General features: G+C 41.5%; 1 protein-coding gene across 1 annotated transcript in view; it reads right to left on the bottom strand.

Moving 5' to 3' along the window:
* Positions 1-12,876: 12,876 nt before the first annotated feature.
* TEX14 (testis expressed 14, intercellular bridge forming factor) overlaps positions 12,877-19,431 on the bottom strand; it is a 108,342-nt gene continuing 101,787 nt past the window's right edge. The window contains exons 30-32 of the mRNA XM_037809976.1: positions 18,366-18,475; positions 13,690-13,741; positions 12,877-13,240 (exon numbers count right to left, since the gene is read on the bottom strand). Coding sequence (XP_037665904.1) covers positions 13,204-13,240; positions 13,690-13,741; positions 18,366-18,475 — 199 coding nt within the window. The 3' untranslated portion in view covers positions 12,877-13,203. The remainder of the gene's footprint in view (positions 13,241-13,689; positions 13,742-18,365; positions 18,476-19,431) is intronic.

The raw sequence follows: 19,431 nt of genomic DNA, 5'->3' as shown, positions 1-19,431 counted from the left end.
AGTATATTTTTAATTTGATTCAGTCTTTTATTTCCATAAGATCTGCTATTTTCAATTTACTCTTTCAAATTCTTCTTTATGATCTTCTAGAGTCTTCTTAATGTCCTTTATGTCTTTATCCATCCTGTTGAAATTGTTTTGGAGATTTGTGTGTACTTTTTAAATTAATTGCTCCAAATTTTGGGTCTCTTCCAGCTTTTTATTTGTTCATTTGGCTTGTCCGTATCTTCTAGATTCTTCAAGAGCTTTATGATTTTCTGTTGGCTTTGGGACTCCCATTTGCTTGTCTTGATAAGGCATTTTGGGAAATACTGGATTATTAAAGCATTTATATATAATATGGCAGAGCTACAGCTTGCTGGGGTGCAGTTTCCCTATCCTACCTGCAGGTGGCACTGTCAAGCTGGTCTTCCTCGAACTTCTGTGTGCTGGGCAGAGTCCAAACAGGGTGGGGGACCAATCGGTGCATCTATTCTCTGTGTGCACTGGGAACTGCCTGCCCTGGGGGTGCGATGTGGGCCCTGTGCAATTTGGCAGGGAGTCCGCTCAAGGGCACCCTCTAGCACAAATGTGTCCCCCTCCCTGCCTGCTGTGCACCTGTAATCCTCTGGGGTATGACAAGGATTCTTGATGTCTCCATATGGTATCCTCTCCTGGCTCCACTTTTTGCCAGTACATGCCCCAGACTTCCTTTGGGGGAGAGTAAATGCTGTCTCCCGGGTTCCCTCACAGCAGCTTCTAGCCATATGGCTGTGGAGGATGACCTTTCCCGCTAATTGCCAAGGTGGGTGCCCCAGAATGGAGAGCCACTGCTCACTCCCTTGCCCAGTGGCCATCTTGCTGCTGCCAGCTCTGGGAGGTGGTCCTGATAAAACAAATTCACCCCATCCTTGAGTCTTCTCTCTGCATCACCCCCACCACCACATCCCCACCACATACTGTAGGGGTCCTTTTATGACTGGTCACACCTTGAAACCATGGACCCGGGCACTCTCTGGCCCTTCTCTGGTTTCTTTCATGGAGGAGAAGCCTGCATTGCCTCAACCACTCTGCCATTGTCCTTAAGTCTTTTTTTTTTTTAATTTAAGCAATGAGAACTATAAATTTCCCTCTCTGTACTGCCTTTGTTGCATCCAATATGCTTTGGTATGTTACGTTTTCATTTTCATTCACTGATGTTTCCTAATCTCCCTTAAGATTTCTTCTTTGACCCACTGGTTGTTTAAAAGTACATTGTTTAATTCCCACATATTTGTGAATTTTCTCGTACTTCCTCTGTTATTGATTTCTCGCTTCATTCCATGCTGGCCTGAGAAGATACACTGTATGATTTCAATAACTTGGGATTTTAGCACTTTACTTCATCCCACTACCTTCTTTCTTATCTCCAAGGTTTCTGATGAGAAATCAGCACTTAATCTTATTGGAATTCCCTTGTTCATAACTCCTTGCTTTTCTCTTGTAGCTTTCAGAACTTTCTCCGTGTCCCTGTCATTGGACAGTTTGATTACTATGTATCTGGGCAAGGTTCTCTTTGAGTTTATCTAGTTTGGGGTTCGTTGAGCTTCTTGAACATGTGTATTCATGTCTTTTGTTAAAATTGGAACGCTTTCTGCCATTATTTCTTTGAATATTCCTTCTCCCCTTTCTTTCTTTCTTTCTCCTTCTGGGAGTCCCAGAATGAGTATATTGGTATGCTTGATGGAATCCCACAGGTATCTTAGGTTCTATTTGCTTTTTTAAAATTCCTTTTCTTTTCTGCTCCTCAGCCTCAAACATTTCAATTGTCTTCTCTTTGAGATCACTGATTCTTCTACCAGCTCCAATCTGCTGTTGAAATTCTCTAGGGAATTTTTCATTTTAGTTACTGTGGTCTTCATTTCAGTATTCCTGTTTGGTTGCTTTTTAAATTTCTCTTTATTGAGATTCTCAGGTTGTTCATTCATTGTTTTCCTCATCCTTTAATTCTTCTCTGTGTTTTCCTTTGTCTCCTTGAGCATACTGAGGATCATTATTTGGAAGTCTTTCTCCCATATGTCCAATGTCTGGTCCTCTTTGTTGATGGTTTCTGGATTTTTATCTTGTTCCTTTGGATGAGCCATCATTTCCTGTTTCTTTGTCTTGTAATCTTTTATTGTACACTATACCTTTAATATTTTAAAGTGTTAACTCTGGGATTTAGTCCAGCTAGTGATATGAGAGAGATTTCCTTGAGTGCCAGGAACTAACAAAAACAAACCAAAGCAAAAAGCACTTTTCACAGTCTTGCAAATTAGCTCTGCTTTGGTTGGTGCTGTGTTCCTCAGATCTTAGCTTTCTTATCAAGATCAGCCCATAGTGAATGTGAAGTATAGGGTTCTCTCTATTTTATCTGAGCCTGTGTGGGAGATTGTTTCTTGTCCCATGTTTGTGCTTGCTCATGGCCTTAGGAATTCCCATTGACAGGAATTCAAATGCCCCCTCTACTCCCTAAGAAACAGACTTTCACTGCCTACTGGGTGTTCTATTGTATGACTTAATGCAGGTAGCCCTTTGCCCCAGGCAACTTCAACTTATTATTTCTTTCACTGCTTTAGCTGTCACCAAACTGCTTCTCTGCTTTCAAGACAAATTCCAAGTCCAAGACAAATTTCCTGGTTCAGTCTTTCAGGCTTCCACTCAATAGACTGGCACTAAAATACAGGCCACCCTAGTATGACATCAGGTTTACTCAGCTCCCTCTGGAGCAGGGCCAGGAATCCACAATGGGCAGGCTGGCTCCACGCTACACCACGGTGGGGTAAAGGAGGGGATAGCAAGGGCACCATGAGCTTGGCCTATTATTTTACAAGCTGCTTTTCCTAGATTTGGCACTTTCCCTGTTACTGTCACCCTTTAACTGTTTTCTCAAGTTTGAAGGAAGATGGCTTTGCCAGTTTTTGCTAGTGTTTAAAAGATTCTATTGGGGGACAGCACCCTAGAACATTTTATGCCACCATCTTAGTTGACCAGAAGTCCTCGCCATCAGTTTTCACCTGAAGTTAGCTTTTGGTTCATTAACACTATCCTTAAACTTTGCTCAGGGTGCTTACTCTTGAATTGCAGTCTCAGGGAAAGCTACTCTGTCATATTTTAAGTGTAAAAATGTTAGCTCCTGTGTGATCTTGGGCAGGCAGAACCCTCTTTGGGGGTTTCCTCTTTTGTAAGTAGGGATGATAATACCTAACCTTTAGTGTTGCTGTGAGGATTAGAAATAGTTGCTTAAATGTTTGCTAAGCATTGAATATGTACAGGTGCTGTGGCAGGAGCTGGTGGTTCCTCAGTGAACAACTCAAGACATGATCCTTAGCTTCATGGAGTTTCAGTTGTATTGGAAGAGGGGGGAATGCTTCTGGTAATTACAAGTGTGCTGTGTGCTATGAAATAAAAATATGGTGCATGTTTGGCAAGGTGGAAGTGGGGGAAGTAACTATGAGGACAATCTTACAGAGAATCCTAACATAGTCTGAGGGCAGAAATCCTTAGGTAGACTATTTCAAGTAAGTGAAGAGTAAGATGAGAAGTAAAAAATGAGGTAGAGGTAGGTGAAGAGGAGGAGAGTTCTGGACAGGGAGAACAGCACGTGTCAGAACATATTTGAAGGACTGAGAAATGTCCAGTATTCCTATGAGCAATGGGGAGAGATCTGACCAAAGTTGTAAAATGATGATTTTTGTCCATTAAAAAGATCACTGTGGGGAAAAAAAAAATTAGAGAGAAGCAAGAGTACCAAAGAAATCTTTTAAAAATGTAAATGGGGCCTCACCAATATGGACTAACTACACTGTGTAAACTCAGAATTGAATCTTAGAGCACAGCCTAATAGGGGAATGATTATTGTAATGGTCCCTAGATTGTGAGCTCTTACAGCAGTCAAATCTATTCCTTAATTGTAATGGCTATCTCCAAACTCTGAGATGCTGATCCCTTTGTGTATAACCTGATTGGTCTCTGGAACACTGGGTATCTGTGTGACACCTGAAACTCAGAGCTAGCGCGCAGCAGATATGAATGACAGTATCAGCACATACAGTAACTGTTAAAAAAAAAAAAGCTGAAAAAGAGCCCAGACTTCAATTAGAGATATGAATGAAGCAGATTCAGTTAAGACTAGGGCAAATCAGGCTACAGAGTAAAGGTTGAAACTGACTGTGTGTTAAAACTTCAACTTCCATGTGAGACCAAGGGAAGAGATGTTCATTTGGTGCAGGATCTGTATTTTCTAAACAGTGTAACTTCTATAGTCAGTTTGTTCAAACACCACAATTACGTGAAACTTTGAATAGGAAGTGAAATATGGTAGGTTTGTATAGGTTAGAGTGAAATAGCGACACAACCCAAAGTAATTTGAGTGGAGAATAAAAATACATATGCAGGGCCCCCTGAGGAGCTGGGGGAAAATGCGGAAGTGTTGGACTTCCTTACCTGGACTGTTGCTGGTGTTCTCATAAACACTGAGAACTGGCCGTTTGATGTGCCAAGCCCTCTTATCATGGGACTTGCCCTTATGAAGCTTGTTACTGCAAAGGAGAGGCTAAACCTGCATATAATTGTCCCTAAGAGTCTCCCCTGAGTACCTCGTTGTTGCTCAGATGTGGCCCTCTCTCTCTAGCTAAGCCACCTCGGCAGGTGATCTCACTGCGCTCCCTCCTACGTGGGACCTGACTCCCAGAGGTGGAAATCTCCCTGGCAATGCAGGATATGACTCCTGGGGATGAATCTGGACCCAGCATCCTGGGATTGAAAACATCTTCTTGACCAAAAGGGGGATGAAAATTGAAACGAAATAAAGTTTCAGTGGCTGAGAGATTACAAATGGAGTTGAGAGGTCACTCTGGTGGGCATTCTTATTGTTCTTGTTTGCTAATGCTGCCGGAATGCAAAACATCAGAGATGGATTGGCTTTTATAAAAGGGGGTTTATTTGGTTACACAGTTACAGTCTTAAGGCCATAAAGTGTCCAAGGTAAAACATCAGCAGTCGGGTACCTTCACTGGAGGATGGCCAATGGCATCCAGAAAACCTCTGTTAGCTGGGAAGGCATGTGGCTGGCATCTGCCTCAAAGTTCTGGTTTCAAAATGGCTTTCTCCCAGGACGTTCCTCAAAAATTTTACTCTTAGTTGCACTTGTGGTATTTGTCCTCTCTCAGCTTCTCCGGAGCAAGTCTGCTTTCAACGGCCATCTTGAAACTGTCTCTATCTGCAGCAACTCTGCTTTCTTCAAAGTGTCCCTCTTAGCTGTAGCTCCTCTTCAAAACATCACTCTCAGCTGCACTGAGTTCCCTCTGCCTGTCAGCTCATTTATATGGCTCCACTGATCAAGGCCCACCCTGAATGGGTGGGGCCACGCCTCCATGGAAATATGTCTTCAGTTATCACCTACAGTTGGGTGGGGCGCATTTCCATGCAAATCTAATCAGCACCAAAACGTCTGCCCCATAAGACTGCATCAAAGAATACGGCTTTTTCTGGAGAACATAATACATTCAAAACAGCACCCTTATGCACTATATAGGTAACCCTTTTTAGGATTTAATGTATTGGAATAGCTAGAAGTAAATACCTGAAACTCTCAAACTCCAACACAGTAGCCTTGACTCTTGAAGACGATTGTGTAACAATGTAGCTTACAAGGGGTGACAGTGTGATTGTGAAAACCTTGTGGATCGCACTACCTTCATCCAGTATATGGATGGATGAGTAGAAAAATGGGGACAAAAACTAAATGAAAAATAGGGTGGGACGGGGGGGATGATTTGGATGTTCTTTTTTACTTTTATTTTTTATTCTGATTCTTTCTGGTGTAAGGAAAATGTTCAAAAATAGATTGGGGTGATGAATGCATAACTATATGATGGTACTGTGAACAGTTGATTGTACACCATGGATGATTGTATGGTGTGTGAATATATTTCAATAAAATGGAATTTAATTTAAAAAAAATGTAAATAGGCTCATTTTACCCTATTCTCTGCCCGCTTAGAACCTTCAACTACATTCCCATATCACTTAGAATTAAACTCAACATTTTCACCATAGACTATAATCCTCCTGCTCAATCTCCAGCCTCCCCACAATTTACTGTATATACCACAAGGGGCCTTTTGCTGCTCCAGCTCAGTGTTTCCTATGGGTCCTTTGCACTTACTGTTCCCCCTTGTGTTCTGGTTTGCTAATGCTGCCATTATGCAAAGTACCAGAAATGGATTGGCTTTTATAAAGGGAGTTTACTTGGCTACAAATTTATAGTCTGAAGGCCATGAAAATGTCCAAATTAAGGCATCAATAATAGGCTACCTTCACTGAAGGAAGGCCAATAATGTGTGGAAAACTTCTGTTAGCTTGGAAGGCATGTGGCTGGTGTCTGCTGACATCTCTCAGCTCCTGTGCATTCTTCAAAATGTTGCTCTTGGGGAATTTTGTCCTCTCTTAGCTTCTCTGGAGCAAACTCTGGGCTAGCATAAGTCTGCTTTCAGAGGCCATCTCCAAAATGCTCTCTCAGTTGCTCTCCAAAATGTCACTCACAGCTTTTCTGAAGTCTTTCTGTTTCTGAGTTTTACAGGGCTCCAGTAATTAAATCAAAATGCAATCTGAATGGGTGGGGCCACACCTCCATAGAAACAATCCCATCAACAGGTCACACCCTAATCAAAAGTTTACTAGTCACATCTCCATGGAAACAATCAAAAGGTTCCAACCTAATCAGCACCAAATACGTCTGCCCCCACAAGACTGCATTAAAGAACATGTCATTTTGGGGGACATAATACATCCAAACTGGCCCACCTTGCTACGATGCTCATCCCGCAAAGAGTAACAAGACAGGCTCCTCATCATTCCAATCAAAGCTCAAAGGTCACTTCTTCAGAGAAGGCTTCCCTTGAATACCTTGTATCATTTTAAGTACTCCCCTCGCACACTCACACATCACACACACACATACACACACACACACTCAGTCATTATCACTTTTCAGTCATTATCACTTTAACCCATCAATTTTCTTCATTTGTTCATTAAGACTGTAAACCCAAGAAAGCAGGGACTGTTTTGCTCACTACTGCCCCAGCATCTACAGCAGTATCTGCCATACAGATCTCATTCAAAAAAAGATGGAGTATGAGAATGGATACAGGAAACCACTTAAAAAGGCTACTGCAATGGTTCAGATGATGAGAGTAGTGGCAACAGAAATGGAACGAAGCAGGCATAGGCTTTGGAGATTGAAACAATAGGTCTTAATGATTAATTTTTGATGTAAGAGTAAAGGAATGGGAGCTTGGGCAAGATGGCAGCATAGAGAGGAGTGGAAGCTAAATAGTCCCCCTGGAACAACTGAAAAAAACAGAAACAACTAGTAAATAATCCAGAATAACTGCAGGGGGACAAACCAGACCGTCCACTCATCATGCACCAACCTGAATTGGGAGGAATGCCCAAGATCACAGCATAAAATCTGTAAGTAAAACCTGTGGATCCAAGTCGTGAGACCCCCTCCCCCATAGCCCGAGCTGCAAAGCCTCGTGGTGCCAGAGAGGAGCTCTCTCCAGCAAGCGAATATAGCTCAGCTGAGCTCCAACTGGGGTTTTAAGTAGCGAGTGTGAACTGCTCACTACAGGTACAAATCCCCCAAGAACAGACAGAGGCTTTGGGTGATGATTGACCGTGGAGAGCTGGAGGGTCGCCTTGGACTAGGTCTGAAGGAGACTTGCTCAGTGGAGAAAGCCCCAGTCATTTTCAGTTTCCAGGGCTGTGACTCAGAGAAGGGTGGAGACAGCACAAGCACAGAGAGAGACCATTGAAATGCTAATGACCCCCCCCTAGGTGGTCTATCTTCTCTAAGAGGAAAGGGGTGGGGCCCTTTCCATTCAGAACCAGACCCCAGAGCCTGGGGGAACACGGCCATACCTCCTCACACCAGTCAAGAATTATAGGCTAACAGGCGTCACCTGCTGGGCAGAAAAGCACAGTGACCTGAGGCATCAAAGGGTGGAGCAATTTTCTAAGACACACCCTCAGGGAAACCAGATACTGAATATTTCTTCCCTCTGGGACCTGAGCCTGTTCTGGTCTGGGAAAACCTGATTTGGATAACCAAGGAAACCATGCCTAGACAACAGAAAATTACAATCTACACTAAGAAAAACAAAGTTATGGCCCAGTCAAAGGAACAAACGTACACTTCAACTGAGATACAGGAATTTAAACAACTAGTGCTAAACCAATTCAAAAAGTTTAGAGAAGATACTGCAAAAGAGATAGAGGCTGTAAAGAAAACACTGGGCATACATAAGGCAGAAATTGAAAGTTCAAAAAAACTAGTAGAATCTATGGAAATGAAAGGCACAACACAAGAGATGAAAGACACAATGGAAACATACAACAGCAGATCTCAAGAGGCAGAAGAAAACACTCAGGAACTGGAGAACAAAACACCTGAAAGCCTACATGCAAAGGAGCAGATGGAGAAAAGAATGAAAAAATATGAGCAACATCTCCGGGAACTTAAGGATGAAACAAAGTACAATAATGTACATATCATTGGTGTCCCAGAAGGAGAAGAGAAGGGAAAAGGGGCAGAAGCAACAATAGAGGAAATAATTAATGAAAATTTCCCATCTCTTATGAAAGACAGAAAATTATAGATCCAAGAACCGCAGTGTACTCCAAACAGAAGAGATCTGAATAGGCCTATGCCAAGACACTTAATAATCAGATTATCAAATGTCAAAGACAAAGAGAGAATCCTGAAAGCAGCAAAAGAAAAGCAATCCAATTACATACAAAGGAAGCTTAATAAGACTATGTGTGGATCTCTCAGCAGAAACCATGGAGGCAAGAAGGAAGTGGTGTGATATATTTAAGATACTGAAAGAGAAAAACCACAAACCAAGAATCCTATATCCAGCAAAGCTGTCCTTCAAATATGAGGAAGAGCTCAAAATATTTTCTGACAAACAGACAATGAGAAACTTTGTGAACAAGACACCCACCCTACAAGAAGTACTAAAGGGAGCACTACAGAGTGATAGAAGACAGGAGTACGTGGTTTGGAACACAATTTTGGGAGATGGCAGCACAACAATGTAAGTAATCTGAACAAAGATAACTATGAATATGGTTGAGAGAGGAAGGTTGGGAGCATGTGAGACACCAGAAGAAAGGAGGAAAGATAAAGACTGGGACTGTGTAACTTGGTGAAATCTAGAGTATTCAACAATTGTGATAAAATGTACAAATATGTTCTTTTATGACGGAGAATAAGCAAATGTCAACCTTGCAAGGTGTTAAAAATGGGGAGGCATTGGGAGACGGATGCAATCAACATAAACTAGAGACTGTAACTAATAGAATCATTGTATTATGCTTCCTTTAATGTAACAAAGGTGATATACCAAGGTAAATGCAGATAAGAGGTGGGGATAGAGGAGGCATGTTAGACACTTGACATTGGTGGTCTTGTCTGATTCTTTACTCTACTTTGATTTAAGGTTATTTTTCCTTTTGCTGCTTCCTAGCTGTCATTTTTTTCCCCTCTTTCTTTTGCCTCTCTACCTTCTTTGACTCTCCCTCCTGGGGGGGATAGAGGAGGCATGTTAGACGCTTGACATTGGTGGTCTTGTCTGATTCTTTACTCTACTTTGAATTAAGGTTATTTTTCCTTTTGCTGCTTCCTAGCTGCCATTTTTTTCCCCCCTTTCTTTTGCCTCTCTACCTTCTTTGACTCTCCCTCCTGCTTTGTGGAAGAAATGTAGATGCCCTTATATAGATGGTGGTGAACACATAAATATATGACCATACAGAGAACCATCAATTATTTACTTGGGATGGAATGTATGGTGAGTGAACAAAACCATATAAAAAAAAATGGGTTGATGACAAAACCTCGAGGGCAACATACTGAGCGAAATAAGCCAGACACATAAGGACAATTATTGCAGGGTCTCATTGATAGTAACTAATTATAATATGTAAACTCATAGACATGAAATATAAGGTACCAAGATATAGGATGAGGCTTAAGAATGGGGAGTGGTTGCTTAGTATGAGCAGAATATTCAACTAGGATGAACTTAAATGTTTGGAAATGAACAGACATGTCGGTAGCAAGATGTGAGAATAACTGACAGTGCTGAATGGTGTGTGAGTGAGGTGGAAAGGGGAAGCTCTGAGTCATATATGTCACCAGAAGGAAAGTTGGAGGTCAAAAGACAGGAATGTATAAAACTGAATCCTATGGTGGGCAATGTCCATGATCAACTGTACAAATACTAGAAATCGCTTCCATGAACCAAAACAAATGTATGACAATACAATTAGAAGTTAATAATAGAGGGGCATATAGGGAAAAAATATATACCTATTGCAAACTATATACTACAGTTAGTAGTATTTCAACATTCTTTCATAAACAGTAACAAACGTACTATACCGACACTATGAGTCAACAATTGAGGGGGGTTGGTTAGGGATAGGGGAGGATTCGAGTTTCCTTTTCTTTTTTTCTTTTTTCATCTTTCACTTTATTTCTTGTCTGGAGTAATGAAAAGTTTCTAAAAATTGAACAAAAATTAAGTGAGGTGATGGATGCACAGCTGTATGAGGGTACCCAGGGGCAAGCGATTGTACACTTTGGATCTTTGGATAATTGTATGGTATCTGAACAATCCCAATAAAAATTAAAAAGGAAAAAAAAAAGAAGAATAGTGAAAAAAAAAGAGTAAAGGAATGGGAGGAGTCAAGGGTGGCTCCTGAGTTTCTGGTTTGAGTGGCTGAGTGGACAGTAACATCATTGACTGGATGAGGAAAGCTGGAAGAAGAGATTTCGGATTAAGGCCACGAGTTATGTTTTGGATATGTTGAAAGTAAGACCCCTGGGAAAAATCCAGTGGGGACATCAAAAACACGAGTAGACGTATGAACTCAGAGGGAAGGTCTGGGCTCAGATTTGCAATACAAATCTGGGATGTGCCAGGAGATAGATGCTAACTGAAGCCATGAGAATAAACAAGGTCTCTTAAGATGAGAGCTTGGAGTGAGAAAAGACAGAAGATGCAGAGCCTCCAAAGAAGGCTGAGGAGGGATAGCCCGAGAGGTAGAAGGAAAACCAGAGTTTACCATCAAAGAAGCCTAGGGAATGGGCTGAGAGATTGAGAGAGCAAATACACAATGAGGCCAAAAGACTATGCATGGGTTTTAGGAAGTCACCGGTGACTTTAGTGACTGCTAGAGAATAGAAGGAGTAGAATTCAGAGTATAGTGGGTTGAGAAGTGCATGGAAGTGAGGCACTGAAGACAGGTTCATTTGATAAAGTGTAGATAAGTGTTTCAAGAACTCATAACTGCAACAGAAGGAGAGAGATGGGGCGGTAGCTAGAAAGGGAGATGTGATTCAGGGAATACTTTTTAAAGATAGGATAAACCTAAGTGTTAATGCTGATGAAGAGAGCTAGTCAAGAAGAATAGGTTGAAGGAACTGAAAAGAGAAATGAAAACCCTGAGAAGAATCACCTTGAGTAGACAGTGAGACTGACCCTGAGCAGGAGGAGGAAATAGGAAGGAAAGTAGAAAGAACAGGTGCAGAATAGGTCCATCTCTAGTTTAGGATAGACCATTTTTTACCTACAACTGTTGTTCTATTCTACAGAGATAGATGTGGTCATGTTAGCAGTTTCGGTGGTGGGAAGCTGAGCCACTTCCCATCAGGTAACTTCTATTGTCTCTGTAAAGCTGGAGGTGCAGTCATCCACTGAGGGGAAGTGAGGAATGGAAATTTAAAATAGCAGTTGCTGAAAATGGGAGACGCATACTAAGGAAACACAGGACTGCCATGTGCAGGAAAATGACTGATGTCTATAAAGTATCTGGCATATAAAGAGATGCTCCAAATGTAAGTCCTATTAATATTGTTGTTATTGTTGACATTAGCCAATATAACAGTTACTGGTCAGAGAGGAGGCTACTCTGCTGACCTGAAGACAGAAGGCTACGATCCATATTGGTGCACATTTGTGTGGGACCTGTAGCCTTTAGGAATACTGATATCTATAATGCTATAATATAACTCAACATCTCTCAGAATATGCCTATTAGTACTTTCGTTTTTATGTATATTGGTTTTGTCTCACCCATTAGACAGTTAAGCTTTTTGAGAGGAAGGTGTGCCGGTTTGAATGTATTATGTCCCCCACAAAAAGCCATATTCTTTGATGCAATCTTGTGGGGCAGACAGAATAGTGGGGATTAAGTTGGAACGTTTGGATTAGGTTGTTTGCATAGAGATGTGCCCCACCCAACTGTAGATGATAACTGATGGGATAGTTCCATGGAGGCGTGGCCCCACCCATTCAGGGTGGGGCTTGATCAGTGGAGCCATATAAACATGCTGACTCAAAGAGACTGAACTCAGTGCAGCTGTGAGTGACGTTCTGAAGAGGAGCAAGCTTGCTAGAGAGGAACGCCCTGGGAGAAAGCCATTTTGAAACCAGAACTTTGGAGCAGACGCCAGCCACGTGCCTTCCCAGCTAACAGAGGTTTTCCGGATGCCATTGGCCATCCTCCGGTGAAGGTACCCGATTACTGATGTGTTACCTTGGACACTTTATGGCCTTAAGACTGTAACTGTGTAGCCAAATAAACCCCCTTTTTATAAAAGCCAATCCATCCTGGTGTTTTGCATTCCAGCAGCATTAGCAAACTAGAACAGAAGGACTATGTCTTTATTCCTCCAACTTTCTTAGACATAGTTATTTGTAAACTAATACAATAATTATTTGTAACTAATACAATTATGTTCCCCTTCCCCCATCCCAAATAACTCAGACACAGAAATCGTATCTTACACAGCTGAAACCTAACCAGTATTAAAAGTAAACATTTTATTATATAACAGGAGTTAAAGTTTTCTAAAATCTCTAACAAAAAAAACAAAAGCCATTCTGGGCACAGAGAGAAATTTTTATAATCAAAACTGCCTTTCACTTTTCAAAAATATGACTGAAAACAAATGGTTAAATGCACTGCAAACAAACAGGGCCAAACCTTTAGGTCTCCTGTGGCAGGTGAACAAAGTGTGAGTTACTGAACTGCTGCCCTGATGGGCACTGTAGAAGATGAGAGGAGGAGGAAGCTCACAACCAGGATGCTCAAACTCAGGCCAGGAGTCCATCTGCAATTCAATTTTAGTCAGTCTGACAAGTCACTCTGATCCAGCACGATTATCCTGTGTGTTTTTTTCAAAGAACAAAAAAGGGAGTTTCTAGCTGGTGTGTAAATTTCTTAACTACACAAACAATACCCCCTTTCTATTCAATTCAATTTCTATTCTATTCAAGGGAAAGGGATTGGGATCTTTACTCAAGGGAGATTATGATAAACTAGTGAGTGTATCATGGAAATGCAAAACAACTGCAAAGCAACTGATAGTAGCATCTTCTGTACTCTTTCCATAGAACTGTTCTTGTGCTGACTCTACCACTTATTTACTCAAAATTAGCATTAATTTCACACTATTTTAATTTACTATAAATACTAAAATTTAAAACACTGAGGAACTTTGTCTGAATTCAAGTTTTGCCATTAATATTTATTTAGATGCTAGTAAATGTTTAGTCTGCTTATGTCGTCTAGAAACAGTGACCTTTAACCTACAAACATCTGGTATCTCATTACCTGGACGGTTCGGACCAACCCAGTCGCTTCCAAAAACAGGGTTTTAGTTCATCTTGATGAAATATAGGAGGAAATAAAAACAATATGATTACTTACTAGGTCAAAGGATGACAAGTATTCAGAAGTCACCTTAGTGCTTCTATCTCTTTAGGGTAGACTGTTTTATCTACAACTGCTGTTCTACTCTACCGAGAGAATCTTTCTAAAAACATAGTTAATGGGTTTCCTCTCCTAACATTCTACAGTTCTCTGCCATAAGAATGAATGCTGGAGAAACTAAGATGGCGGCTAGGTGAGACGGGGCAAAGGAACACCTCTGTGAAAAACACTAGATGAGGACCAGACAGTGACCCAGAATACCGGTTACAACGATGCACCAGCTGGACGAGGTCTGCTAGTTCCCAGGGGCTGTATACTTGGTGAAACTGGGAGTCTGCATTCTGAAACGAATGAGTAAGCTAGCTGGAAGACCCGCAGCAGCGCAGTGATCTGGGGAAGCCAGGGTTTGGTGTTTGGAGACCGACGGGCTCTTTTAAAAAAAAAAAAAAAAGGAAAAACCCAGGAGCGGCTGCAGCTGCGACAGTAGGAACCACGCAGTAAAACACAGCAAGAGGGAGCTGGGCCGGCCTCTTGGTGTCTGGCCTGGAAGATAGCCTGCTGCAGATACCCTTGGGGCCGGGGGAATGGAGGGGAGAGCCGGAAGCAGAAAGAAACCCTGCGGCTAGCAGCTGGCTCCCCAGAGGGCTGGATAAACTCCTGCCTGGGGCCGTGCCCACAGCCCAGAGCCCCACCAGTTGTCCCGGAGCTGGGAAGGAGGAACTGTGCGAGGAGAGGGTGTTGAGACGCCCCGTTCAGCCATTTTTGCATCAGGCTGAAAGCGCTCTGGCGCAGCACAGCAGCCCGGGGCTTCCCTTGGGGGACAGCGCGCACTGGTGATGTAGCATGGCATTCCCTCAGCAGAAGTCCTAGAGGATTGCAGCTGGGCGGGGGGACCCGCTCGGAGAACCCAGGGATGCTGCGCCAAGTCTGGTGGTTTGTGGGACAGTGCGAGAGACGGTCTGGGGCGGAAATGAAATGAAGGCTTGGACTCTTGAGGCGGCCTTGAATCTCCAGGAACCTGGGGGATTTGAATATTGAGGCTGTCCTTCCACCCTGGCCACCCGTACACGCGCCCCGCATTCAGGGCGGACGGCTCCAGCAACACACCCAGGCTGAGTTCTCCAGGTGGACCCCACAAGAATTATTTCCCCACACACCGTGGGGACAAGGTGGAGAACTGACTTGAAGGGTATAGGTGACTCACAGATGCCATCTGGTGGTTAGTTAGAGAAAGCGTACGCCACCAAACTGTGTTTCTGAAAAATTAGATAGGTATTTTTTTTACAACTTGAAAGAACCCTGTCGAGCAGAGCAAATGCCAAGAGGCCAAAAACAACAGAAAATCTCAATGCATATGATAAAACCAGACGATATGGAGAATCCAACTCCAAACACACAAATCAAGTTACCAGAAGAGACAAAGTACCTTGCACAATTAATCAGAGAACTACAATTGAGAAACGAAAACATGGCAAAGGATTTAAAGGGCATCAAGAAGACCATGGCCCAGGATATAAGCGACATAAAGAAGACCCTAGAAGAGCATAAAGACGACATTGGAAGAGTAATTAAAAAAATAGAAGATCTTATGGAAATAAAAGAAACTGTTGGCAAAATTAAAAAGACTGGATATTCACAGTACAAGACTAGCGGAAGCTGAACAACATCTCAGTGTCCTAGAAGTCCACAGAACAGAAAATGAAAGAACAAAAGAAAGAATGGAGAAAAAAATAAAAAAAATCGAAACGGATCTCAGGGATACGGTAGATAAAATAAAACGTCCAAACCTAAGACTCATTGGTGTCCCAGAAGGGGAAGACAAGGGTAAAGGTCTAGAAAGAGTATTCAAAGAAATTGTTGGGGAAAACTTCCCCAACCTTATACACAATATAAATACACAAAGCATAAATGCCCAGCAAACTCCAAATAGAATAAATCCAAATAAACCCACTCTGAGACATTTTCTGATCAGACTCTCAAATACTGAAGAAAAGGAGCAAGTTCTGAAAGCAGCAAGAGAAAAGCAATTCACCACATACAAAGGAAACAAAAAAAGACTAAGTTGTGACTACTCAATGGCCATCACGGAGGTGAGTAGGCAGTGGCATGGCATATTTAAAATTCTGAGAGAGAAGAATTTCCAACCAAGAATACTTTATCCAGCAAAACTTTCCTTCAAATTCGAGGGAGAGCTTAAATTTTTCACAGACAAACAAATGCTGAGAGACTTTGCCAATAAAAGACCTGCCCTACTTCAGATACTAAAGGGAGCCCTACCAACACAGAAACAAAGAAAGGAGAAAGAGATATAGAGAATTTTAACAGACATATATAGCACCTTACATCCCAAATCACCAGGACACTCATTTTTCTCTAGTGATCACGGATCTTTCTCCAAAAGGGACCATAAGCTGGGACATAAAACAAGCCTCAAGAAATTTAAAATTAAAAAAAAAAAAAAATTGAATATACTCAAAGCACATTCTCCAACCACAATGGAATACAAATAGAAGACAATAATTTTTGAACTGTAACTCCACTATTTACTTCCTACATGATATAAATTACATAAACTCTAATGACAAATCAGTGGTTTTGAACTCAATGTAAAATATGTAATTTTACACAACTATATAAAGGTGGGGGAATGGAGGAGTATAGGAACATAGTTTATGTGTCCTATTGAAGTGAAGATGTTATCAAAGAAAAACAAGATTGATATGGATTTAAGAGGTTAATTTTAACCCCCACAGTAAACACAAAGAAATTACCAGAGAATATAACCACAGAGATGAAATGTAGAGTTTGGGTTAAGAGAAATGGGGGAAGGGGTAATAGGGAGTTAAGAAATGAGTGTAGAGTTGCTGTTTGAGGTGAAGGGAAATTTCTAGTAACGGATGGTGGGAAAGAGCATTACAACATTCTAAATGTGATTAATCCCACTAATGGAAAGCTAGGGAGGGGGTAGAATGGGAAGATTTAGGCTGTATATATGTTTCCACAACTGAAAAAAAAAAAAAAAAAAAAAAAGACAGTCTAAATAGAGGACAACTGAATGCCAAGGATGAACTTGGATGGGATTGGAGGATAGAGGACAGGTGGCTCAAAGGGACACAGTTGAGACATAAGGAAAAGGAAATATAGAATGTAAGCTTTGTATCATTGTTGAATCTCTTGTACTTCTTAGCTGCACCTAATGGGATTGCATAAAAGAATGTTCTTGTTCATGGGAAATGTATACGTGAATTACAGTGTATGTTGAAGGATGTGTGCAGCTAGCTCTCATATGTTCAGAAGACAGAGCAATAGATGATGGATGATAGGGAGGGAGGGAAAGAAACACCGATGTGACAGCATGTTAAAGTTGGTGGATTGAGCTATTGGGAGAGGGGGGTCAGGGTATGATGGAATTCTGTGTATGGGGTTAGTATTGTTTTTGCAACTGTTCCTATAACTTTGAATTTATTTCAAAAATTAAAAAAAAAAAAATGAGTGCTAACGACACTAATTCACAAAGTCCCTGCATTATCTTCTCAGTGAATTCAATACTAGCTAAAATGCTCATATCCTCTGGTCCCTGTCAATAAGGGTCCTGGAGGAAACAATGCACCCCTAGATGGTTCAAATAAAGACCCCTAATGAAGCAACAACTTACAGAGTTGTTAAGGGTGCAAACAAGGGATGGCAAGGCACCCAATGACTAGCAGCAGTGGGAAGCTGTTACCATTTGTACCTCTGAGGAGACAAGTGGAAGAAACAGTTACTGAAACCAATAGAGGTGGAACCGAGATGAACGAGCTGCCTTACAGGAGCTGTGCTTATTGAAGGGACAACACTTCTAGCAGAGAGAAGGTACTGAAGTAGAGAGGAAGGGGGAAAAAATACCTCAACCTCTCTCAGGCCCTCTGATCCTCTGCCAGGGCCTCCCATTGGTCAGCAAGAAGCCAGCTGGCCAGGAAAATCCAAGAGGTACAGTCTACAAGCGTCAGCCTCCTGGGACACAAAGCAAGGCAGAAAAGGAAGGAGAACGAGAATGGACTGAGGAAGGGAAGAAAAGGGATACCAGGTGATCTGACAGAATTAATGTCTCTAATTTACTGAATAGAAGGAACATAAATATAGAAGGGAGTCTTTTGTGAATGACATATCAGAAGCACTAAAGCTCTATCAAAATAGTTTTAAAATTATGGTTAATTTATAATTTTCACATTACTTGTACACACCATTTAAATTTCATAATGCATGATTTCTTACTGGATTCTGCAGTTTCTGTGTGAGCTAAATCTAGAACTTCTTTGAAGATTCCAGACAATTAAAAGCAAAACATCTCTCCAGACTATATGCAAGATAATGATGATGAGACAGTAAAGGCATGCTTAAGAAACAGAATTGGATGTTGTTACTGTTTTGTGATGCAGATATGACTGGCAATTAACAGCAAACCTGGACTGAACTACAGGGAAAAAGAAATTATCAAAGGTAGCTGCATTATGTTTAACATCTGGGAAACATTTCTAAATAACTTTGATTCTCACCAAAGCCCAAGGATGCCATTATAAACAATCGTTCATTTGTACCTTCTTCAGGAGTCCCTAAAAAGCGCTCTGACTTCCTTCTCTCAGGCGTGACGCTTTCTTTCCCTTTTTTCTTCTTTTCATCAACTTCTTGATCCTTGGTATTTGTCTCCCTTCAATGACAATGATTTTGGGTATCAAATCGTATGCATAATGGCCAGGGGAATGCGAATGCACCCCAAATGAAGCACAGTAAGAGTCAGCACTAATGGAGTGTACCCTATGGGCCAGGCACAAATTCAAGTGCTTTTAGGTATAACTTACTTAATTATCATAACAATGAGATGAGGCAGTTACCATTACCATCCTCATTAAAAAAATGAGGAAGCTGAGGCACAGAGAAGTTAAATCACACACCTACTAAGTCTTAGGCCTGGGATCTGAACCCAGGTGGTCTGTTTCAGACTCTACTCTCAACCACTAGGCTACACTGCCACAAGGAAAAAAATACATTTCAGTTATGTTGTAATCGGTGTCCTTTGCACAACTACCATTAATTCTATTGCCTCTTATCTTCATCTTCTCAAAATGTCTGAAGAGAGGAGTCTTATTTAAGTATATAACAATTTAGGATCATGTTTCTCAAACTTGTAAGCAGAAACTGTCTCCCACAATCAACTATAAGCTTGTTAAGGATAGAAAAGTCTTGTTCCTTGTGGCACCTCCATCCCTTAGCACAGTGCCTGGCTCACTGTCAGTCTTCCATACATGTTCGCTGAACCAAACTGACACTATTGAATGATTTTTCTTCAGTTTTCATTTGGTGGGTATTCAAAACGAAATATGTAAAATGAGAGAGAAAATAAAGCTAGCTAGAGTGAAAAGGGATTTTTCTTTTCCCTTATAACTTGCCATTACCAGTAGAATCCTAGGCTCTTGAGTTGGACGAGGCCTTTGGGTTATCTTCTACCTCTGCCCAAATGTTCGAGTCAGAGTCATCTAGCCTTGCTGGAACAGAAACAGCTGTTCTTGAAACTGTAAAGGCAGCTGGTTCCTCTGTCAGACGGCTATGGCTACTGGAAGTTGGTGCTTCTACTGAATAAAAATCTGTTACTCTGCAGCTTCTAGT

The sequence above is a fragment of the Choloepus didactylus genome, chromosome 18 (assembly GCF_015220235.1).
Source record: "Choloepus didactylus isolate mChoDid1 chromosome 18, mChoDid1.pri, whole genome shotgun sequence".
In the NCBI taxonomy this organism is placed as follows: Eukaryota; Metazoa; Chordata; class Mammalia; order Pilosa; family Megalonychidae; genus Choloepus; species Choloepus didactylus.
This window is presented reverse-complemented; position numbering and strand designations above follow the sequence as displayed.